This window comes from Mustela lutreola, chromosome 1 (assembly GCF_030435805.1).
Source record: "Mustela lutreola isolate mMusLut2 chromosome 1, mMusLut2.pri, whole genome shotgun sequence".
NCBI classification, from domain to species: Eukaryota; Metazoa; Chordata; class Mammalia; order Carnivora; family Mustelidae; genus Mustela; species Mustela lutreola.
Window position 1 is genome coordinate 62,441,618 of NC_081290.1, and position 20,500 is coordinate 62,462,117.

At 46.7% G+C, this 20,500-nt stretch overlaps 1 protein-coding gene across 1 annotated transcript in view; it reads right to left on the bottom strand.

Moving 5' to 3' along the window:
• Positions 1–20,500, bottom strand: part of OTOP1 (otopetrin 1) — a 34,824-nt gene that overhangs the window by 3,254 nt on the left and 11,070 nt on the right. Inside the window, exons 2-5 of the mRNA XM_059144956.1 lie at positions 16,940–17,076; positions 13,221–13,279; positions 8,975–9,105; positions 4,874–5,802 (exon numbers count right to left, since the gene is read on the bottom strand). Coding sequence (XP_059000939.1) covers positions 4,874–5,802; positions 8,975–9,105; positions 13,221–13,279; positions 16,940–17,076 — 1,256 coding nt within the window. The remainder of the gene's footprint in view (positions 1–4,873; positions 5,803–8,974; positions 9,106–13,220; positions 13,280–16,939; positions 17,077–20,500) is intronic.

The window sequence follows — 20,500 nt, forward strand, 5'->3', positions numbered from 1 at the left end:
CAACATCTTCCTCCCCATTGCTGTCAAAACTCTAGGTGTCATCCTTGTTTTCTTCACCCTCAAAATCCTCAAAACCCTCCTCCGCCACCCAGCCCATCAGTGAGCCTGGAGGACCATGCCCCCAAGACACCCAGGCAGCCGTGTAGCCATTTCTGCCCCCATACACCTACCCAGGCTCCCTGCTCTCCGCTCTCACCTGGACCATTGCAGCAGCCTCCTGCCTGCTCTCCAGCTTACACTGAGCACCCAGATGGGTCCATTCACCACTCAGCTGCCAGACTCATTCCTGATTAAGGACCCACGGGTCTTCATGGCGTAGTTAAAATGAAGGCTACCCCCAACATGGGATTTTAAAGCCCTTTCTCAGCTGGCTGATCCGTTGCCAACCCCAAATCCCGCTGCCCGGATGTCCCGCACCCCTGGGGCCCCAGTCGATTGGCCCTTCGTGTGGTGGGAGAAAAAGCCGCTCACCCCAGCCTGGGCATTTTGATCTGAATCAGCCACCAGCTGCGACCTCACACCCTCTCTGCTCATTCTCTGCGGGGCACGCATCCCTGTAACGGTGTCTTGCTTAATGCTTATTGCCGGCTCTGCCCACCAAGACCAGAAGGAAGGTGACCCTGGGTCACATTGCCCCCATCACTCACAGCCGTGCTGGCCCTTGGGAGACACCCAGTGGATAGATACTCAGGAGGGAAGGAAGGAGGGAAGACAGAGAGAAAAAAAAGGGAAGGACAGATGGTGGGTTCTCTTTCCTGAAATCCAGAACTTTATTTTATTTATTTTATTGCTGTTAAGTTGGCTGGAGCTCTTGCTCCTTGTACCATCAGGAGGTGGGTTTCTGTCCCCTTCCCTTGACTCTGGGAGATGTGGTCACTCCTTGATCCATACAATACAGCAGAAGTGACACCACACAACATCCACACACAGGCCCTAATGGACTGGCACCTCTGGTCTCCCAACAGGTCAGCTCTGGGGCCCTGAGTTGCCACATAAGAAGCCCTGAGACCCCCACTCTCCGTACTGGAGAACCCATGTGGATGCACTATAGCCAAGCCCTCCTAGCCCACCCCAGCCACCAGATCTTGGACCCTCCAGCCCAGTCCGCCCACCAACCCTGGCTGAAGCCGAGAATAACAGGAGGATTTGCCAGCCAAGCCCCCCCAGCATCTCTAACCCACAAGGTCGTAAGACCTAAACCCATGGCTATTGTTGTTGTTGTAATCCTTGTTTTGTTTTTTCAGAGAGGGAGACAGAGCATTCCAAGGCTCAATCCCATAACCCTGAGATCATAACCTGAGTCAAAATCAAGAGTCAGATGCCTAACCGATGGAGCCACCCGGGCAGCCCAACAGCTGTCATTTTCATCCTACATTTGGGGTCCTTTGTTACGCAGCAGTAGGAAAAGAAACATCTGCCTGTTGGCTACGTTCGCCTGGGCGTCTCCGAGGCACCGTACAGAAGCAGGTGTCCGGTACTAAACTCAGGATCTTTCTTCCAGGCTGAGCCCCTCCCCGAGCCTGCCCCCCCTTCAGAGTCCCCAGTCTCCATAAATAGCTTCACCATGTCTCCAAGAGCTCAAGTCAGAACCAGGCGTCATTGTTGACGTCTCCCCTCCTTCACACGCTACCACGTGGATGACCCCGGGACGTTATACTGAGTGAGATAACCTGGCTGCTAAGAGAAAAATGCCTTGTGATCCCACTTACGTGAGCCCCGTGGGGTGGTTGAAGTCACAGAGACAGGAGGTGGGGCGCCATTGGCAGGACCCGGGGTGGTGGGCATAGGGGCTGTTTCGTGTCTGCCAAACTACAGTTTGCAGGGCGGAAAGGTTTCAGACACAGGTGGGGGGGGGGCACAATAGTGTGAGTGGACTTCCCACTACTGGACTATAGGCTTTAAAAGGGTTAAAATGGGGGGCATCTGGGTGGTTCAGTCAGTTAAGCATCTGCCTTCTGCTCAGGTCATGATCCCGGGGCCCTGGGATCAAGTCTGGCATCAGATTCCCTGCTCTGCTCCCTGCTCCATCTGCCTGCTGCTCCCCCTGCTCATGCTCTATCAGATAATTAAATAAAATCTTTAGAATAAATAAATAAAAATGGTTAAATGGGAAGTTTTATGTTATGTGCTGTTTACTACAATTAAAAATGAAGCTGAATTAAAAAGAAAAGAAGCAGGATTCAGATTCTGTCCTGACCTTGAAACCTTTCGGTGGTTTTCTGCTGTATTTGGGATTCCGTCCTGCCTGTGGCCATGGCTCAGGAGGCCCTGCGTGGTCTGCCACGGCACCTTTCATGGGTCCTTTCCCTTGCATGCCCTTGCTCGCTGCGTGGGTTTCCCTTCCTGCTCCTGGAGCATTTCCAGCAGGTCCTGCCTGGCACAGCATCTCCCATACCTATCGTTCTGCCTCACCTCCCCGCCCTCACCTGTCACCATTGCCCCAGACCCCTGTGTTCCCACGGCACCCTAAATTCCATTGTCAACACCACCACCCTTCTTTGTTCACTTCACGGCCAGCTGTAGTCCCCTCCTAGACCCCAGCTACCCGGTCCTGGAACAGAGATGTCCTCTGTCCCCCCACAGGTCTGCGAGTGCTGCCCGTGGAGTCGGCTAAGGGCACCCTCGCCATCACTCTGCAACAAGTTCCGTCCTCTGGCTCACTCCCCAGTGAACAGAGGCAGGACCTGGGGACATCGGGGGCTGAGCTCAGACATGGAGAGACAGCGTGTGTCCCCCTCCTGGGACAGAGCCCAGAGTCTGGCCTCTGGGTCCCAAAAGACCATCTGTTAGCACTTGATTCCACTATCCCACTGCTCTTCTTGTCCAAGCTTGTCCAAAAATGCAAGCCACCTTCCTCACCAGCGGTCAAGCAAAAAATTCACAGGGAAAGTGGCTTTCCTGAACTTGCTGAAGACAGATCTATTCATCCCTCTGGGTGTGGAGGAAAAACAATACACATTAGGGAAATTCTGGAACCAACTCCGATTCTGTCAGATGAGCTGATACACCCCTCCTGTAAAACAGAGACAAGCCTCCTGTAAAACACAGCCCCGCTGTAGTTGCCAATATCTCTCTCGTTTTCCCATTTAATTCTTTTATCCACTGCTGTGCCCGCATAGAGCCCGACATACAGCAGGTGCTCCATAAGTGCCAATTCAATGAAAGAGGAGGGCCCACCTGGAGCCAAACTTTCCTGGGACCCCCTTCTTCCTTCTTCCTGTCCACCAACCGGAGGAGGACCGAGGTCAGGGACATCCAAAGCAAGACTCAGATTAGATCTTCATGCCCACTACTCTGGATCAAGAGCCCATCATCTCCCATCTGGGAAGACAGAGGGCTACTTTTTTGTTCAGGTGTCCCGGCCCTCAGGCTTCCCTCTCTCCAACATTCTCACACCTGTTGCTAAGGAGATCATTCCACAACACAAACCAGAAGGGACCTCCATTGCCTCCAGCATAAAGACCAGACTCAGTCAGGCTTATGAAGTTCACTCGAGCCAGACCCACTAACGGGACTCACCTTCCTGCTTCCCGAGCCACCACTCTCCTTGATGTGCATGGGATTCATGCTAAACTACGTGCTGCTCCCAAAATAGGCCATGGTGTCTTCTGCCTCTGTGCCTTTGAACATGGTGTGCCCTCTGCTCCAAATGCTTTCGCTTGCCCTGACCACCTGGCAAACTTCCAGCCTTTCCTGGACACCAAGGCAGCCAAAACTGAGATGCTGCACAACGTCAACAGTGCTACTTTCCACCAGAGGCTGGAAGGCAAAATTCCACATCCCTAGCCTCTCTTGCAGCAAGAGGTGGCCATGTGAAAGCCACTGCCTGGTGCTAATACTTCTCTCCTTCTTCATGTCTTAAGCCCAGACGTGATGGTTGGTGCTGTTGCAGTCACCTTGTGGCCATACGGCAACAGGCACCATACTAAGCACGGCGAAGTGGAGAGATGAATGTACCTAGATCCTTGATAATAGAGTTCAGCTGCCAGGCCAACCCCAAATTGCCAGCCTTCAGAATTCTTATGTTTAAGGCTGAAGATACCGCTGGCCCAGCTTTCTGTTCTTTATAGCCAAAAGCACTCTTAACTAAGCCTGGGCCTCCCCTCAATCCTTCCTGACTCAGTGAAGCCCCTCCCTGGATCCACGTCCCCATGACACTTTGCACACACCTGTCCCAATGATTGTCCTGCTCACTGTACATTTTTCCCTTGTGTCCCTCCTCCCTAGACTGTGACTCCTCTGAAGAAGAGGTTGTTGGGAAAGGTCATCCCAAAGACACAGCTGGTAGTTGACCCCTGAGGAGGACTGAGGTACTCAGAGGCTCCTCACCCCCTCTCTTCTCCTTGGAATGTGGGCTCTGCTGGCCTTTTTTTGCTCCCAGAAGCTGCTCCAAGGACACAGCCCTGAAATAAGGATGTGGTGTTGAGAACACCTGCACAGTATATGGGACCAAGCCTGGCTGAGGCTTCTCTGGCTGTGTATCTACAAGCTTTTACAATTTGGCAGGCAGGGGCAGAGATCCGCTTGTCTTGCTACTGCCCCAGACAGGCCTTGTATAAAAGTTCCCTTGGCTTATGAAAACCGTCACCTACAAAGCTGGAGTGGCCTGCTCTCTCTGCCACCTCTCCTTGCCCTCCGCATGGGGGGTTCTGTTTCAGATCACACCCGGGAGGGTGTAACCGACAGACCTTGAGCCGTCTCAGCTGCTGTCTTTAGCCCCAATCCCAGCCGCCAGCATCCAGCTGTAGGCAAGGAAGTGGCTTTCATTCCAGCGTCATTCTTTAACCTGACCCTTGAATCATTTTGCTAATAAGCTGCCTCCATTCAGGAAAAGTTTGATTATTTTTAAGATAAAGAACTCAATGCAGATTACCGAGATATTGCAGAGGAACAAAAAGGCTGCGATATTCCTCAACACTCTTCTCTTGGCATCGCCTTGCAAGAAACGGGGCTGGCCGGCTGGGCCCGGGGTCCCTTCCTGGCTCCTCTCCTCTGCCTCTCTGCCAAGGCCATCTCTCGGGTGCGTATTTCCGTTGGCTGTGTGGGGCATCTCCCTGCCCAGGGAAGCCACGTCCATGGCCAGGGCTTCGCTCTTGAGGCGGGACGAGGCGAGGGATATGGTATCATCGTTGCAGACTGTAACTACCCGCAGGGTCCTGATGTCCTCAGAGAGCTTCTCCGGCTCCCGGTGAATGGACTCGATGATGAAGAGGTTCTGGATATATTTCTCGGCAATCACCAGGATGGAGTAGGGCAGGTTGAACCAGGTGTACAGAGGGCGGGCTTCAGCACAGAAGATGGCCAAGATGGAGCCCCAGGAGATAAGCCAGGAGCCGGAGGCAGTGCTCACCAAGAGGTCCGCATCCAGTTTGCGGGCGGGGTTTCGGGACTCGTCTAGCGACTTCTCATCTATCCTGTAGATCCGAATTCCAAGCAGCCCCGCAGCCCCCATGAGCATCAGCAAGGCAATAGCGTACAGGTAGAACATGATGAGTGCCAACTCGCTCTTGATTTTGGAGTGCCCGATCTGAACCAGATACACCACCACAACCCCAATCGTGGCGGCCAGCACGGTCAGGCCCAGGACTGAGCCTGCCATGACCCCAGGAAACTTGAACTCCATGTTCTGATGCTGCTGACTGTCCACTTTGCGTCCAACATTCTTCCACAGGACGTAGAGCATCGTGGAAGCCAGGATCTGATACTCTATGTTGAAGGGGTAGAGGTAGTAGATCCCCTGGGATATGGCAGAGCAGAACGTCGGGGGCGAGCAGTTACATGGAGGCGTGTGGTCATCCAAGACTGGGGGTCAGAGGACATGCATTGGGGGGTGGTTAGCATGGTCAATGGGCAAGTGGAAAAATACAGAGAAATATTTCCACAGAGGATTCACACATGGGTTTTCCCATTGAATTCAAGCTTTGTTTGGTGGCTTATTGTCATGTTTAATATTATGGCTAAGTTGACAGCCATGAGTACTGCCTGCATGAATCATAGTTTATCCATACACCAGCCCCTGTGAATGGTATCGTGGAAACTTCCTTAACATATAAAGATGTTTGCAAGATGTTGCTGAGCAAAAGAAGCTTGCTAAAGAGGATAGAGTATAATTCCATTTTTATAAAATATAGGTATATAGATGATAGATAGATAGATAGATAGATAGACAGACATAGAAAAAATCTGTAAGGATATAAGCGAAAAGGTTAACAATGGTTATCTCCGGGGGTGGGGGTAGGGAATGGTCTGATGAGCACTGGGTGTTATACGCAACTGACAAACCATCCAATGCTATATCTAAAACTATAGATTGGCTAATTGAATTTAAATTTTAAAAAAGAACTATTTCCTAACAAATAAATAAATAATAAGATATGTAAGAAAAGCCTTAAAGATGATACAGCTATCGTCTCTGATCTATAATTCTAATCTGTTTTAAGGGATAAGTCAAAAATGTTATTAAAGCATTAAGTAAAATTTTGTGTGTTCATGTGTGTTTGCATGTGTGCATGCACATGAGAGAGAGAAAGAGAGAAACACATCAGTGTCCGACAATTTAGAAACTGTTAAGTGAATTTTGGTACATATATAATGGAATGGTAGGTGGCCATTAAAAATTATAATTAGGGGCACCTGGGTGGCTCAGTGGGTTAAAGCCTCTGCCTTTGGCTCTGGTCATGATCTCAGGGTCCTGGGATCAAGCCGCACATCAGGCTCTCTGCTCGGTGGGGAACCTGCTTCTCTTCCTCTCTTTCTCTCTCTGCCTGCCTCTCTGCCTACTTGTGATCTCTGCCTGTCAAATAAATAAATAAAATCTTTTTAAAAATTATGATTAAGTTGTGTTGTAATGATACAGGAAAATAATCATGTTACATGATAATGGAAACAAGTAAGAATAAATTCTGTATACAGTATCTTCTAAATGCATATCACAGCTCAGTACTCAGTTGTGAAATCAATTTAGTGGGGAGCTGCTAATACATTTTTTCAACAGAATGGATTTGTCACAGAATAGAACAGAATGGGATGGAATTACAACAGTGACAATGGAAATGTGAGCATCTCTGATACGGTGAGGTTACTATTTCATGACATATCTGCGCACACACAAGTCTGTGTGCATTTGGGTTGCAATGTAAGTTCTATTTCTTATTACAGGCTTCCGCCAAAAAAAAAAAAAAAAAAAAAAAGATTGAATGGCTATAGCATGATCTTAATTATAAATAAGTAAATAGGACACTACAAAAAATAAACCAATATTAGCAGCATGGAACTACATTTCTGGGCAGGTGCTATTGTAGATTTTTTTTCCTTTATACTTTGTCATTATTTTAGCTTATAATTTGCATATGCCAGGAATAAAATCAGTTGGAAAGCTCTGTGGTAGCAGAAATCACCTCACTTTTGCAGAACACCACAATTTTGAACTCCTAAGGAGTTTCCCACCACGTGAACCCAGTACACTACTCCACAAAAGTCAGGGGAAGAAATTGAGGAGAAAGGCTCAGATGAACAGAATGTTAGAGCTGATGGAGTCCTTCCTTTGTAAATGTATCCATGTCTGCATTCCCACAAGGGTTCCTGGAGCCAGATCAAATCCTGGTTCCGTGAACCTGGGCTAGTTACCTAACTTCTGTGTGGCTTGATGGCTTCATCCATATGATAAGGTCAAAACTGACTACTCCACAGTGTTTGGGGTCCAAAATTAAATGTGCCGCATAGAAGTACTAGAGCAGCATGCCAGACACTCAGCAGACACTTAATAAAAGTTTGCTTTTGTCATTGTTTTCACTGCTATTACTGTTACGGGCACCTACAAGGAAAAGAGAAGAACTTCTCCAAGAGTTGGCAGCCAGCGTGGAGCAAGGGGGTAAAGGAATAGGGTGTTCCCCTGATTTCACCATCCCCACCCAACTGGTAAGGAAACAGTTTTAAGGTTGCCCTCAAGAAACATGCATGGCTCAGTCAGTTAGGCATCCGATTCTTGGTTTCAGCTCAGGTCATGATCTCTAGGTCATGAGTTCAAGCCTAGCATCTGGCTCCAAGCTGGGTAGTGAGTCTGTTTGAGATCCTCTCTCTCCCCCTTTCTCTTCCCTTCTCTCTCTCTCTTTCTCTCTCTCTCTCAAATATATAAATAAATTTAAAAAATAAATAAAGTTGCCTTTGGTGATGGCCCTGGGGTCATACAGGGAGTGTCAATGTGTAATACATCAAACCTGAAAGGGACTCCCTGAAAGTGTCTGTTGTGGGCTCTTTCACTTCATGAATGAGAAAAGTGAGGCCCAGAGAGGTTGAATGGCTTCCAAAAGTCACACAGCCAGTATGCAATGAGAACAAAACCCAAATCTGGGGTATGTGGTTCCTGTATATTTCTTCTCCCCACATTCTTGTCAGCCCAATCCCACTGCTCTAAAAGAGAAGCAACAGGTCATAAATGCTAAAGAATTTGGGAAGGAGTTTGATTGGCACCACAGACTCTCAAAGAGAAGCAAGAGGGAATAAAGATGGGTCAAAAGTACAAGCCTGGTAGAGTTCAATAACAACTTCAAACAAACTGAAACCAATTAACAGCAACCCTTAGACTTCTCTGGGTATTTTTAAAAAGCTATACTTTTAGTCAAATGAACTGGTAATAGAGGCTTAATTAAAAACACAATGACTGCCTTTTCCGTAGTTGTAAACAAAGACATTCACTTCCATTCCAAACTGTACCGTGAGAAAAGGTACCCTAAATGATCACCCTTGGGTCTGACAAGTCCCTGAGTCACCAAGAAACCATTAATTACACTCAGCATGTCCTACTTATGGAACCAGGATGAGGGACTCCGGAGGTTTTGAAAGATTTTCAACAACAGATGATTGTCTGGCCAGCATTGAGTTGGGTGGACCCGATTCCCCTCCATCTCTGAGCATTCTGTCTCTGTGGGGTTCCAAGAGGTCCCAGAGTGGGGGAAGGGCAACTTTTAGCACTCACCTATGGTGATGTTCCCAAAGCCCAGAGTGATGAGCCGTTCCTTGTGCTCATTAAGTTGGTGCTTTGATTCATTCAGGACACCATTGGTCCACAGAAGCAGATTGGTGAACACTGAGTGGATCACCCCAAACCTGAAGAATACAAGGACTCAGTTACTGAACAGCCCTGGGAGGCTCCAAGCCCCATAGGGTGAGATGGAGACATGGCACGGGTGCACACTCATACACACACACACGCCCACATGCATGCACATGCATGTTTCCTTCTTAGCCATGATTCTGGTTTCATCAGGCAACTCAGACTCTGGGTGGGTCCCTGTCTGGGGAGAGGCAGTTCCGTGGGAGCTTCCAAAGCCACAGTCCTGGCATTCTGTCATAGTCTTGAACCTGCCACTTCTCAACTCACTGTTAATGGGACAAAAAGAAACTGGGTCTTGGAAGTAGAGGTCGAGGGATGGAAAATTACTGAAAGCATGCACCATCCCCACCATACCCCAAACCCTTTCTTCCAGAAGGGAAGAAGAGAGAACCATGAGGGAAAGAGAAAGGGCTACACTGGAAATCTAGAGAGTTGGGCATGCCCTTACTGTTGGCTGGCCAACCCAGTGATCATCATCCACTCCCTCTGTCTTGCCACTTACCTTTAGAGAAACTGAAGCAAGTCAGAGACTTGCTCTCTGGTCTCCCTTGAAGCTAGGCATGGCCACCCTAGCCAGTGGGGTGTGAGGTCATGACTACTGGGCACTACCGAAAGTTTCTGCCTTCATGATGAAAGAGATGAAAATAAGAAAAGCCTACTCACTGTCCCTCTCCTTTTTATTTTCAGCCTTGAATATAGACACGAAGGCTGGTGTTCTGGCAGCTATCTTGTGACCATGAAGCAAGCAGCATAGGATGAAATGCTAACCCACTGAGAATGACAGAGCAAAAGCATAGAGTCTTCTCTGTGGTAAAATGCTGAGCCACTGGAATCTCAGATAGGCTCGGGAATTAGGTTGAGGTCACAAATAAAGACAGTAGCTGCCTTGGGGTTTGAAGAAGTAGTAAGCAGCAGAGCTGTCCTAGTCTGATCCCAGGGCCTGCCCTTGCCTCAATGACCCGTGGCTCCTGGGAAGAAGAAGATGAAGAGAAAGGAGGACATTAGATTCTGGCACAGAAGAGAGGTCTGTGAGGAATAGTGTTCCAAAGGGATCACAGCCTGTCTCAAAACTTCCAGTCCCCCATGCCTGCGGTTTAAGATGTATGCACATTGGTAGTTTCCAGGCACTTAACAATGGGCCTTGTGGGTAGCAGAAGCAATGAATCCTGGCGATTTGGGAGAGGCATCCTTGAAGCATGCAGAGCTGATGGTTCCTTGGGTGGAGAGCACAACATCAGAGGAAGCATGCCCCAACCCATCTAACGAAGAGCACGCTTGTCCATGATCTGCCCACAGGAAAACTGCTACAACTGGGTCCTCAATCCTGACCTTTCCTCTCCTCTGAGTTTTAACCCCAGCCGACCCCCCTGGGGCTCCCACAAGTGACTGCAAGCCAAACTTCCCTCGTCTGAACCTTGGCTTCCTTGGGCAGCTGCAGAATGCCCAGGCACATGTGGAGAAGGAAACAGGTGTTTGCTCATCTGCTCACCCCTCTGCTTGCCCAGCTCTATAGACTGTGGCCAGCCTGCCCCAGGGCATCTGGGAGGCACAAGGTAGATCCTTGGACAAACGTATTTGCCTCAGGCTGGTTGCCTTTTCTTTTACTTATAATGCACACATCTCCCTTTTCTTCTCTTCTTTCCTGAGCCAAATGGCACTGTCCAATCCCAGGCCCACGGAAGCCGATGAGATAATGTCCACGCCACCTGCAACCAGAGCCTGGCGTGCCAGGTGAGCTCCCTGCGGGCTGGCAGCCTCCTGCTGGTCTGACCTGGAAATTGTCCTATAACCTAAAGGACTTCCTTGTGCCAGGCCACCTTTCTCAAACTTGGGGCTGATAGCCCCAGACCACAACAAAGACAAGTCTTCCATGAGCCACTTCTTTTTTTTTTTTTTTTTTTTTTTTAAAGATTTTATTTATTTATTTGACAGAGAGAAATCACAAGTAGATGGAGAGGCAGGCAGAGAGAGAGAGGGAAGCAGGCTCTCTGCTGAGCAGAGAGCCCAATGCGGGACTCGATCCCAGGACTCTGAGATCACGACCTGAGCCGAAGGCAGCGGCTTAACCCACTGAGCCACCCAGGCGCCCTTTTTTTTTTTTTTAATTCCATGAGCCACTTCTAATCTCAGTTTATGTTCTCAGCTTTGCTTGCAGAACTCCTGTTCCTTCAAACCTCACCCTGGGGAAGAGAAAAGGACTCAAGCAAGTTAAGGAGAATTCTTAGATCAGGAGAAATGTCCCAGGATACACTAAAAGCATAGGACATGGAATATTAGATCAAACGACCAGAAAAACAAAAACAAAAACAAGTCCAGGAGTGGTAAGTTCTGAAGCCTTCAGGGTCTGACAGGAAATATGAAAGAAGAAAGCAGGTCTGGGGCACATTAGGGAGTGGTGGGGTTTGAAGCAAACTGAGAGAACAGCCCCCACTCAGCTCTAGCCCTTTGTTGTATGCACTTTTGGGATTGCCAAATCTTCCAATTTTTCTAGAGAAGTGTGAATCTAAAGCCTGAAGGTGGTGAGTAACCCAAAAATATTTTAACACTTCACCCTACAAATGGAACAGATTAAATCAAGCCCTATGCCTATCTTGTTCAAGCCTCTCTCTGTCAAGATTAGCAAAGGGGCCCCAAGACAGGGAGAGGCTTGTGTCCAGTCACTCAGGAAGCAGGGCCCACACAGTGTTGTGTCCCAACCCCAGAGTTCCCTCAGATGACAGATCCAGGTGGCAAATGTCTGGGTGTGTGGCCCAAACATAACCAAAACAGTGTGGTTATCCAAACACTGACGGTGCAAGACACAGATGGGAGCCACACATGTGATTTTAGATTTTCTTATCCCCACATTTCTGAAACGTGGTAAGACGAGGAACAGGTGAACGTGGGTTGGAATAATTTTCTCTGAAACCCAATCTCTCAAATACACTATGATGTCAACATATAATCAATACGAACAATATGTTCTGTTTGTCATCCTAGTCTCCGAAATCTGGTATTTGTGTACTTCCTGCACATCTCCATTGGAAGTAACCCCAGCTCAAGGGCTCTGTAGCCACCTGTGTCTGGTGGCAGCTGTACTGGGCAGCAAGGATGTGGAAAGCAAACCCATTTTCTGCCTGCGGGGAAACAGACCCAATGTCCTAAGGCTGTTATTACACAAGTGACAAAAGCAAAGAGAGAGACCTCACCAGCAAAGCCAGGGGGCCACTGCGGTCACAGCAACACATGGAAATCACTCCCAGTGGTGATTGGGAGCTGTCTGGGGCTAGCACAGGCTGCCAGGGCACAGCTCCCGGGACCTACCCCTTTGTTCTTGGGATAATGCTGGCGCATCACCCCTGCCTGGCAGCCAGCTCTGCGCACACTAGCCACGTGGTTCATGCTTAACTGCTTGCTGAGGCTGATCCTTCCCACATAAGGAGATTGGTGCAAGTTATTTCTGTATCAATAGTTTATCAAAATAGTTCTATCTAGTGGTCATCCATAAATCAGTCTTTTAAATATCTCTTGTCATTTCCAGTGCTACTGGGGGATTGTCTGTTCTTCACTGATAGGAGAGATCTTTCTAGGAAGCAAATGCTGATCCTTTGATTCACTGGTATGTGTGCACCCAGGGCTTTCTTGCATGAGAACAATACTTCCCATCTTGTTAATTCGCCCTGTTATCCTATCGGTTCGTTCCCTCGACCTTCAAAATAGCTGAGAGAAAGGGGACAAATATAGTCACTGATCCCATGCTCACTGAGCACTTGTCATGCATTAGGCACACACTTTAGACCCATTACGTCATTCAGTCCTCAGAGTTTGGCTCTACTATTATCTCCATTTTACAGATGAGGAAAACCGAGGATCATAAGGGAAAGTGTCTCAGATGGCAGCATGGGAATTGAAACCCACATTGTCTTATTTCATCCTACTTCCCGGCTGTCCCCAGAAAAAAGTGGATGGTGCAGGGTCTCCTCCCTCTGCTACAAGGGAGGGCTTTGCTTGTTGGGATGGAGGGGAGAGTTGGCCTCATATTTACAATCCAAGATGCATAGCTGCCATGACTTTGTTTGTTCTACATGTACACCAAATTCAATAGTAAAGCAAGTCCCATGATGTTTACCTTTCCAGGGTTTTGAAAGACTGGATGACATCCTTTGCGTGCCCCCAAAGAAAATACACCTAGGAAATAAAGGAAAAAAAGAAAGATGCTTCGGTGAAAACCATCATTGTATTTGCATGATGAGAAGCTATGAAACTTGCAGAACAGAATGGGAAGGTGTTGAGGACCTCAGTGACCTCCTATCCCAGATTCATCTCAGGTGTCAGTGCCATTCCTTGGTGGGGACCACGCTCCTCCTGGAGCCCAGGGTGAGAACCGAGTGAGGCTTCCAGGTTTGGGAGGAAGAGCTTCCAGGTCAGGTTGAAGCTATTGGCGGGGATGGGGCTTGGGGAGTGGTAGCCCGGGTCTATCACCTGTGTTAGGCTTCCTCCAAGAACTATCCACCAAACAGTTCCTATGCCAGTGGCCTGACACCATATTTTAAGTGCTTAAATGAAGAGAAGATTGATTCAGGCTGGTCCTTCATTTCCCTGTGTGCCATGCACCACCCAGCACAGGGCAGGGACCCATGGGGGAAGCTAGTGTGGAACCTGTGTACAGATCCCTGGGCTAAGTCAGTGTACCTTTCTCCAGGTCTTTTCCCTTCCATGAAACAGGGATGGTAACATTGCTTACCTTGGAGGGTATTATGATCCATCATGAGATTACCCAGGCTAAGTATTTAGAACAGCCCTTGGAGTACTCGCGTTTTCAGTGAACGCTCTCCACCGGCAACTTACTCCCTGTTAGCTGAAATCCTCCTGCTTATCTGCTTTGTTTGCGCTCCTAAAATATTTGGGGCTTTATTTCACACACACAAGCACACACTGAGCACCCACCACATACCATACACTTTGGGGCACTTTATTAATTTGTCTCACTTAATCTTCATTGTGCAATTAAGTGCTACCAAAGGAAAATCAGAGAGCACAAAAGAAAAAAATTCATGAACACATCATTGCTCTTCCACATTGTTTTACCTAAGACTTACTGGCCTGCTCTGAAAACACTTTCAGGGCACAGTTCCTGAAACATCCAGCAACTTAAAAGTCTGACAGCAGTGGCTCCTGGTGGAGACGACTTTCAACCCAACAATAGGGAAGCAGTTTGGTAAAGGATTTATCAATAATTTCCAAATTAGAAATTATCAATAATTTCCAAATTAGACAGCCACTTCACTGATGCATTCATAAGGACTTCATAGCACCCCAAAAAAAAGTTTACAATTTTTTAGGTGAAACTTCAGAAGCGAAAATTCTGCCCCTTCTCCTTAAAACTTCCACAAGAACATACACTGGAGTATAAAGAAGGAACAGAACACAAAAACAACAACAAATGTTTCAGTTAATGGGCTTATAGATACATTGTTGCTCTCTTTCCCAATTTTTTCTGTTAAATTTTATTTTTAAAACAAATATCTTTTAATTACCATGGACTCCAACCATCCCATTTCTGGGCATATATGCAAAGGAATTGAAAGCAGGGTCTCAAAAAGGTATTTGTACACCCTTGTTTATGGTAGCATGAATCACAATAGCCAACAGGTAAAAGCAACCCAGGTGTCCATCGGTGGAGGAGTAAACAGAATGTGGTCCATCCATACAATGGAATATTGCTCAGCCTTAAACAGGAAGGAAATCCTGACACCTGCTACAATATGGATAAACCTTGAAGACAATTAGGTCGGTGAAACAAAGCCGGTCACAAAAGTACAAACACTGTATGATTCTCCTTATCTGGGGTACCTAGAGTAGTCGAATTTGTACTCATAGACATAGGAAATAGAATAGTGAGTGCCAGGGGCTGGGGGAGGAGGGAATCAGCAGTTAGTGTTTAACGGGGATGGAGTTTTAATTTTGCAAGATGAAAGAGTTCTGTTATCCACAGGAGTGTGGATATACTTAATACTACTGAACTGCAGCTAAGACAGCACATTTTATGATATATATTATATATACACACATATAATATAATATATATATTAGCACAATTTTAAAATAAATACCATATTGTTTTAAAAGAATGTCTTTCATTCCTCAGTCATCTAGTGTAGCAAAGGCATGTAGTAAGTGACAACTAGGTACAGGATGCTTGATTAGTTGGCTGATAAAATGCCTTAAATTAGGAAGATAGAGATCTACCACCCACAGAGTAGCAGAGTGATATTTTGAAAAGTCACATCTGTCCAGGTCATGCCTCTCCTTAAAGCCTTCAATGTCTCCCCCTTGCCCTCAAGATAAAGTTCAAAATCCTGAGTGGCTGTCCGCCTTGGTAAAGTGCTTTATACACGGTAGCACCTTAATCCTCACAACAATCCCGAGAAGTAAGCCCTTTACAGATGAGACCCGTGATGCCCAGAGAGGTTAAGTAATTTGCCAGAGCTCACATTGCTGGTGCGAACCAGGGCCGGGTCTTCTGACCAGAGTCCATGCTCATAAGCCCTACACCAAACCATGGCTCTGTCGGTGCCCAGAGCCCCAGCCCACCTCCCCCCTCAGACCCAGACATCTTCTCCCTGTCATGTGGGAAGACCATGCATCCCCCAATGTCCTCTTTTAACATCTCTAACACACCACACCCCTCTTTCCTTGACAACTCTGGGGCTCTTCCTGGCAAAAACCATCCCTCATGCCAAAGCTGGCGAGAGTCTTCCCTGGTACTCCTTCATCACTGGGTGACTTTGGTCAAAGCATCGAGCCTCCATGTTGTCACGGTCTGTGTTTATGAACTCCTCCCCATCTGACTGACACTGCCCTTCACCCTTGCACTCCTAGTCCTGGGAACAGTATTTGCTGGGTTCGGAGTGAAGGCGGCAAGGCAAGAAGGAAAGATGGGAGGGAGGAAGGGAAACTGGTTCTTTCTGGTCTCACTAAGGTTCTCCACATTGTCACTGGAATCACTATATGTCTCTGTCACCATGGATTTGACTTCCCTGAAATAAATAACCAACAAACGAATTGTCGGTGATTCCAAGACAATATGCCATAGATCGGGTGGCTTAAAACAACAAAAATGTGTTTGCTCACAGTCTGAGAGGCCAGAAGTCCAAGATCAAGGTGTGGGCAAGGTTGGTCTCTCCTGGGACCTGCCCCCCACCCTGACTTGTGGATGGCCATCTCCCTCCAGCCTCCTCACATGTTCTTCCTTCTCTGTGAGTCTGTGTCCTAATCTCCCCGTTCTTATAAAGACACCAACTCTATTAAAATAGGGCCACCCCTATGACCTCATTTAACCTGAATTATCTCCAAAAAGACCCTATCTCCAAATACAATCTTTCAGGGACCCAAAGGAGAGACCATAATTGCACGGGGTCTCTTTCAGACAAGAATGTTCTAAGATGGATTGTGGTGACAGTTGCACAACCCCATGAATATACCAAACCACTGATTTGCACAACTTAAAGGGCTAAACCATATGATGTGTGAGTTACAGCTCCATAAAGCTTAATGAACTATGTTCAAATTCCACCCGTTCCCCTACACTTTTGCTGGTAGACTCAAGCTTAACAAGATTTCCTAACTCTCCGTTACAATTTCTACCTCATAGGATTCCCACAAAGATGGCCAAGGAAACACAGAGACCCATTTTTCAGGGGAGGCAGCTGAAGGACTGAGCCTAAGGGAAGGAGTCAAACTTACCTTACTCTGCCTCCCCCCGCCACCCAGTGCATCCCTTTCGTACACACCCCGGGATGCAGGTAATGGGAGCCAAGGCAACATAAATAAACATTGTCAGGTTACCTGCAACAGAGTATGTGCTGCATGTGTGACGGGGAAGACTCCTTCAGTGGCCGATAGACATTCAGAAAATCCAATGAAGTACCCAACTTTAAGGCATCCCAGGATGATGGTAATGGCCGCAAACAGTGTGATACTACCTAAATTGAGTGGGAGGGGAGAGCATAGAAACACACAACTATAAGTGCTGATATTCACGGAAGTTACTTCCAAACAAACCACATTAAACCCTCACTGATACAGTCAGATGACTTTGACGAGGCTGCCAAGACCATTCAGGGAGGAAAGGGCAGTCAATTCTACAAATGGCGCTGGGAGCACAGATATCCAGTCGCAGAAGAATGAAGTTTACCTCACCTTCCACTACATACAAAAATTAACTCCAAAAAAATCAACGCTTTGAATGTAAAACCTAACATTATAAAACTCTTAGAAGAAAACATAGAGGAAAATGTTTACAGTGTTGGACTGGGCAGTGATTTATTGGATAGGACACCAAAAGAACAAGCAGCCAAAATTAAGATGGATACATTGCACTACATCAGAATGAAAAAGACTTTGGCTATTGGAGGACACTAGCAGCCCTCAGAAGGGAAGAAAATATTTGCGAACCGTGTATCTGATAAGGGGTTAGTATCCAGAATCCATAAACATCTATAATTCAACAACAACCAATAAAAATGCCAATTAAAAATGAGCAAAAGACTTGAATAGATTATTTCTCCAAGAAAGACTTATAAATGGCTAATTAATGCATGAAAAGATGCCCAATATAATTCATCATCAAGGAAACGCAAATCAAAAACACAATGAGATAGCACCTCACAGCTATTAGGATGGCTGCTAGCAAACCCCCCCCCCCAAAAAAAAACCAAGCAAATAAAAAACAAAAATAGGATAGAGAAAGAAAGGAAAGAAGAAAAAAATAACAAATGTTAGCAAGGATGTGAAGAAATGGGAACCTATGTACCCTGCTGATGGGAAGGTAAAATGGTGCAGTCACTGGAAAACAGAACGTCTGTTTCTCAAAGAATTAAAAGAGTATTTCCACCTGGTCCAGAAATCCCACTTTTGAATATATCCCCAAGAAGATCAAAACCAGGGACACAAAAGGCTATTTGTACATCCATGTTTGTGGCAGCGTTATTTACAACAGCCAAGAGGTGGAAGCCAACCAAGTGTCCATTGACAGATGAAGGGATCAACAAAATGAGGTCCATCCAGACAATGGAAAATGATCCAGCCTCAGGAAGGGACACCATTCTGACACAGGCTCCAACACAGGGGAAGCTGGAGGACATGATACCAGGTGACATAAGCCAGTCACAAAAAGAAATACCCTATGATTCCACTTACCTGAGGTTCCTCAGAATAGTTAAATTCATAGAGACAGAAAGGAGAGTGCTGGATGCCAGGGGCTGGGACAGAGGAGAATAGTCAGTTGTGGGTACAGAGTTTAAGTTCTGCAGGATGGAAGACTTCCAGATGTAAACTGTCATAATATCATTGTACTTAATGCTACTGAACAGTACACTTTCAATTAAGTCAGTAAACAAATCAGTAAACTTTATGTTACGTATATATGTATATATATGCACAATTAATTAGATATACACAATTAATTAATATACATAATTAATTAATAACACGGTTTTGTGTCCTGTTCATCATTGTTCCCACCCAATGTATATCCCGGGGTCTGATAAATGATATATATTCAATAAAGATTGCCCAAATAAACAGAAGTCCTCTAGAAGCTTCTCCTAAAAAATGATTAATCTAAAAGTGTCACTGCTGTGCTCAAAAATCTCAGTTCTCGGGGCACCTGGGTGGCTCAGTGGGTTAAAGCCTCTGCCTTCAGCTCAGGTCATTATCCTAGGGTCCTGGGCTCAAGCCCTGCATTGGGCTCTCTGTTCAGCAGGGAGCCTGCTTCCCCCTCTCTCTCTGCCTGTCTCTCTGCCTACTTGTGATCTCTGTCAAATAAATAAATAAAATCTTAAAAAAAAAAAAAAAAAACTCAGTTCTCCAATCTGAAAATCCTGCTCTCAAGAGAATAAAGGGGAGGGGCATACAGGTATCTAGGACCTCTCTGTACTATCCTTGCAACTTGCAACTCTTCAGTAAATCTAAAAATTTCTGAAATAGAAAGAATCTTTTAAAAACTGATAGGAAGTAGAAATCCCTGACAGTGGTGTGGAAAGGACCCACACTAGGTAGGGTGAACAAAGGAAGCATCCTTTGACAGTACATCCGGCATGGTTTCAGACAAACAATAAAAACAAACAAAAAAGATTCCTATGAGGAAAAAAAGACTGGAAAGGAATATATAAAATATGTTAAAAAGAAACGTGTAACAAACAAAAACATCAGCAAGAAAAGCACAGTGATCCTTGAGCCTTGATCAATGTCAAATTTCCTAATCCTTCTTCTGGGCCAACACTGATCGCCATTCATACGTCCTCTCCCACGATTGGGAGGAAACTGGATCGTGTGTGACATGCACTGCGGTGAGAGAGAGAGGACAGACTGATAACACTGAGCTATAACATTACAGCTCCAGCCTGAGAAGCCCCGGTGAAAAGTAATGCAATCGCCTGGCTCCTTTCCATTGCTCAAAGCCTTATAGAAACAACTCTAAGTCACATTTTTTTTTTTTTCATCTTGGAAAGCCCCCAGTGAAATCAAAGACTTAGTAAGAGTGGAGATTCAGTCCCAGGGCTTTGAAATGGTTGACAAATGCACAGTTCGTTTTGGTTACAAAGGAGATAGCAAGATGAGGTAAGGCAGCGTGGCTGTAGCTCTGGGGACCTGGGCAAAGGTCCAGGCTGTACCACCGAAGGCATGTGTGAGTTCAGGCAAGTCACTTCCCTGCTCCTAGCCTCAGTTTCCCCATCTAGAAGATGAGACTGGTTCTCAAACTTGAACATGCATCCGAATCACCTGGAGGGCTTGTTGAAACACAGATGGTGGGGCTCCACACCCAGAGTTTCTGATTCCATAGGTTTGGGTGGAGCCCCAAAATTTGTATCTCTAACAAGTTCCCAGGTGGGGCTGACACTGTTGATCTGGGACCCCGCCTTGAGAACCACTGGTCTAGAACGTCCAAGTCACTGACATTTCAAGAGGTATGATAAATACATCGTATAACTTCTCATAGTCTTGAAGTCCTTCCTTCCTTTATCCATCCATTTATGTATACAATAAATATTCTTGGGACTCCTACAATGCATGTGGCATTTTGCCAGGGTCTCAGAGGTAAACAAGTAAGATTGCTGGAGAAACAAAAATACACATGGGTAATATTGCATAAAACTGGGGTGTGCACAAAAATGTAGAGGTGCAAGCTGGCACCAGACTTCTTAACAGCAACATGGGAAACCAGAAGCCAGTGGAAGAGCAGCTAAAGTTCACTTCAAGGAAAGGACTGCAGGGGTTCCTGGATGGCTCGGTCAGTTAAGTGGCTGCCTTCAGCTCAGGTCATGATCCCAGGGTCCTGGAATCAAGCCCCACATCGGGCTCCCAGCTCAGCAGAGAGCTTACTTCTCCCTCTCGCTCTGCCTGCTG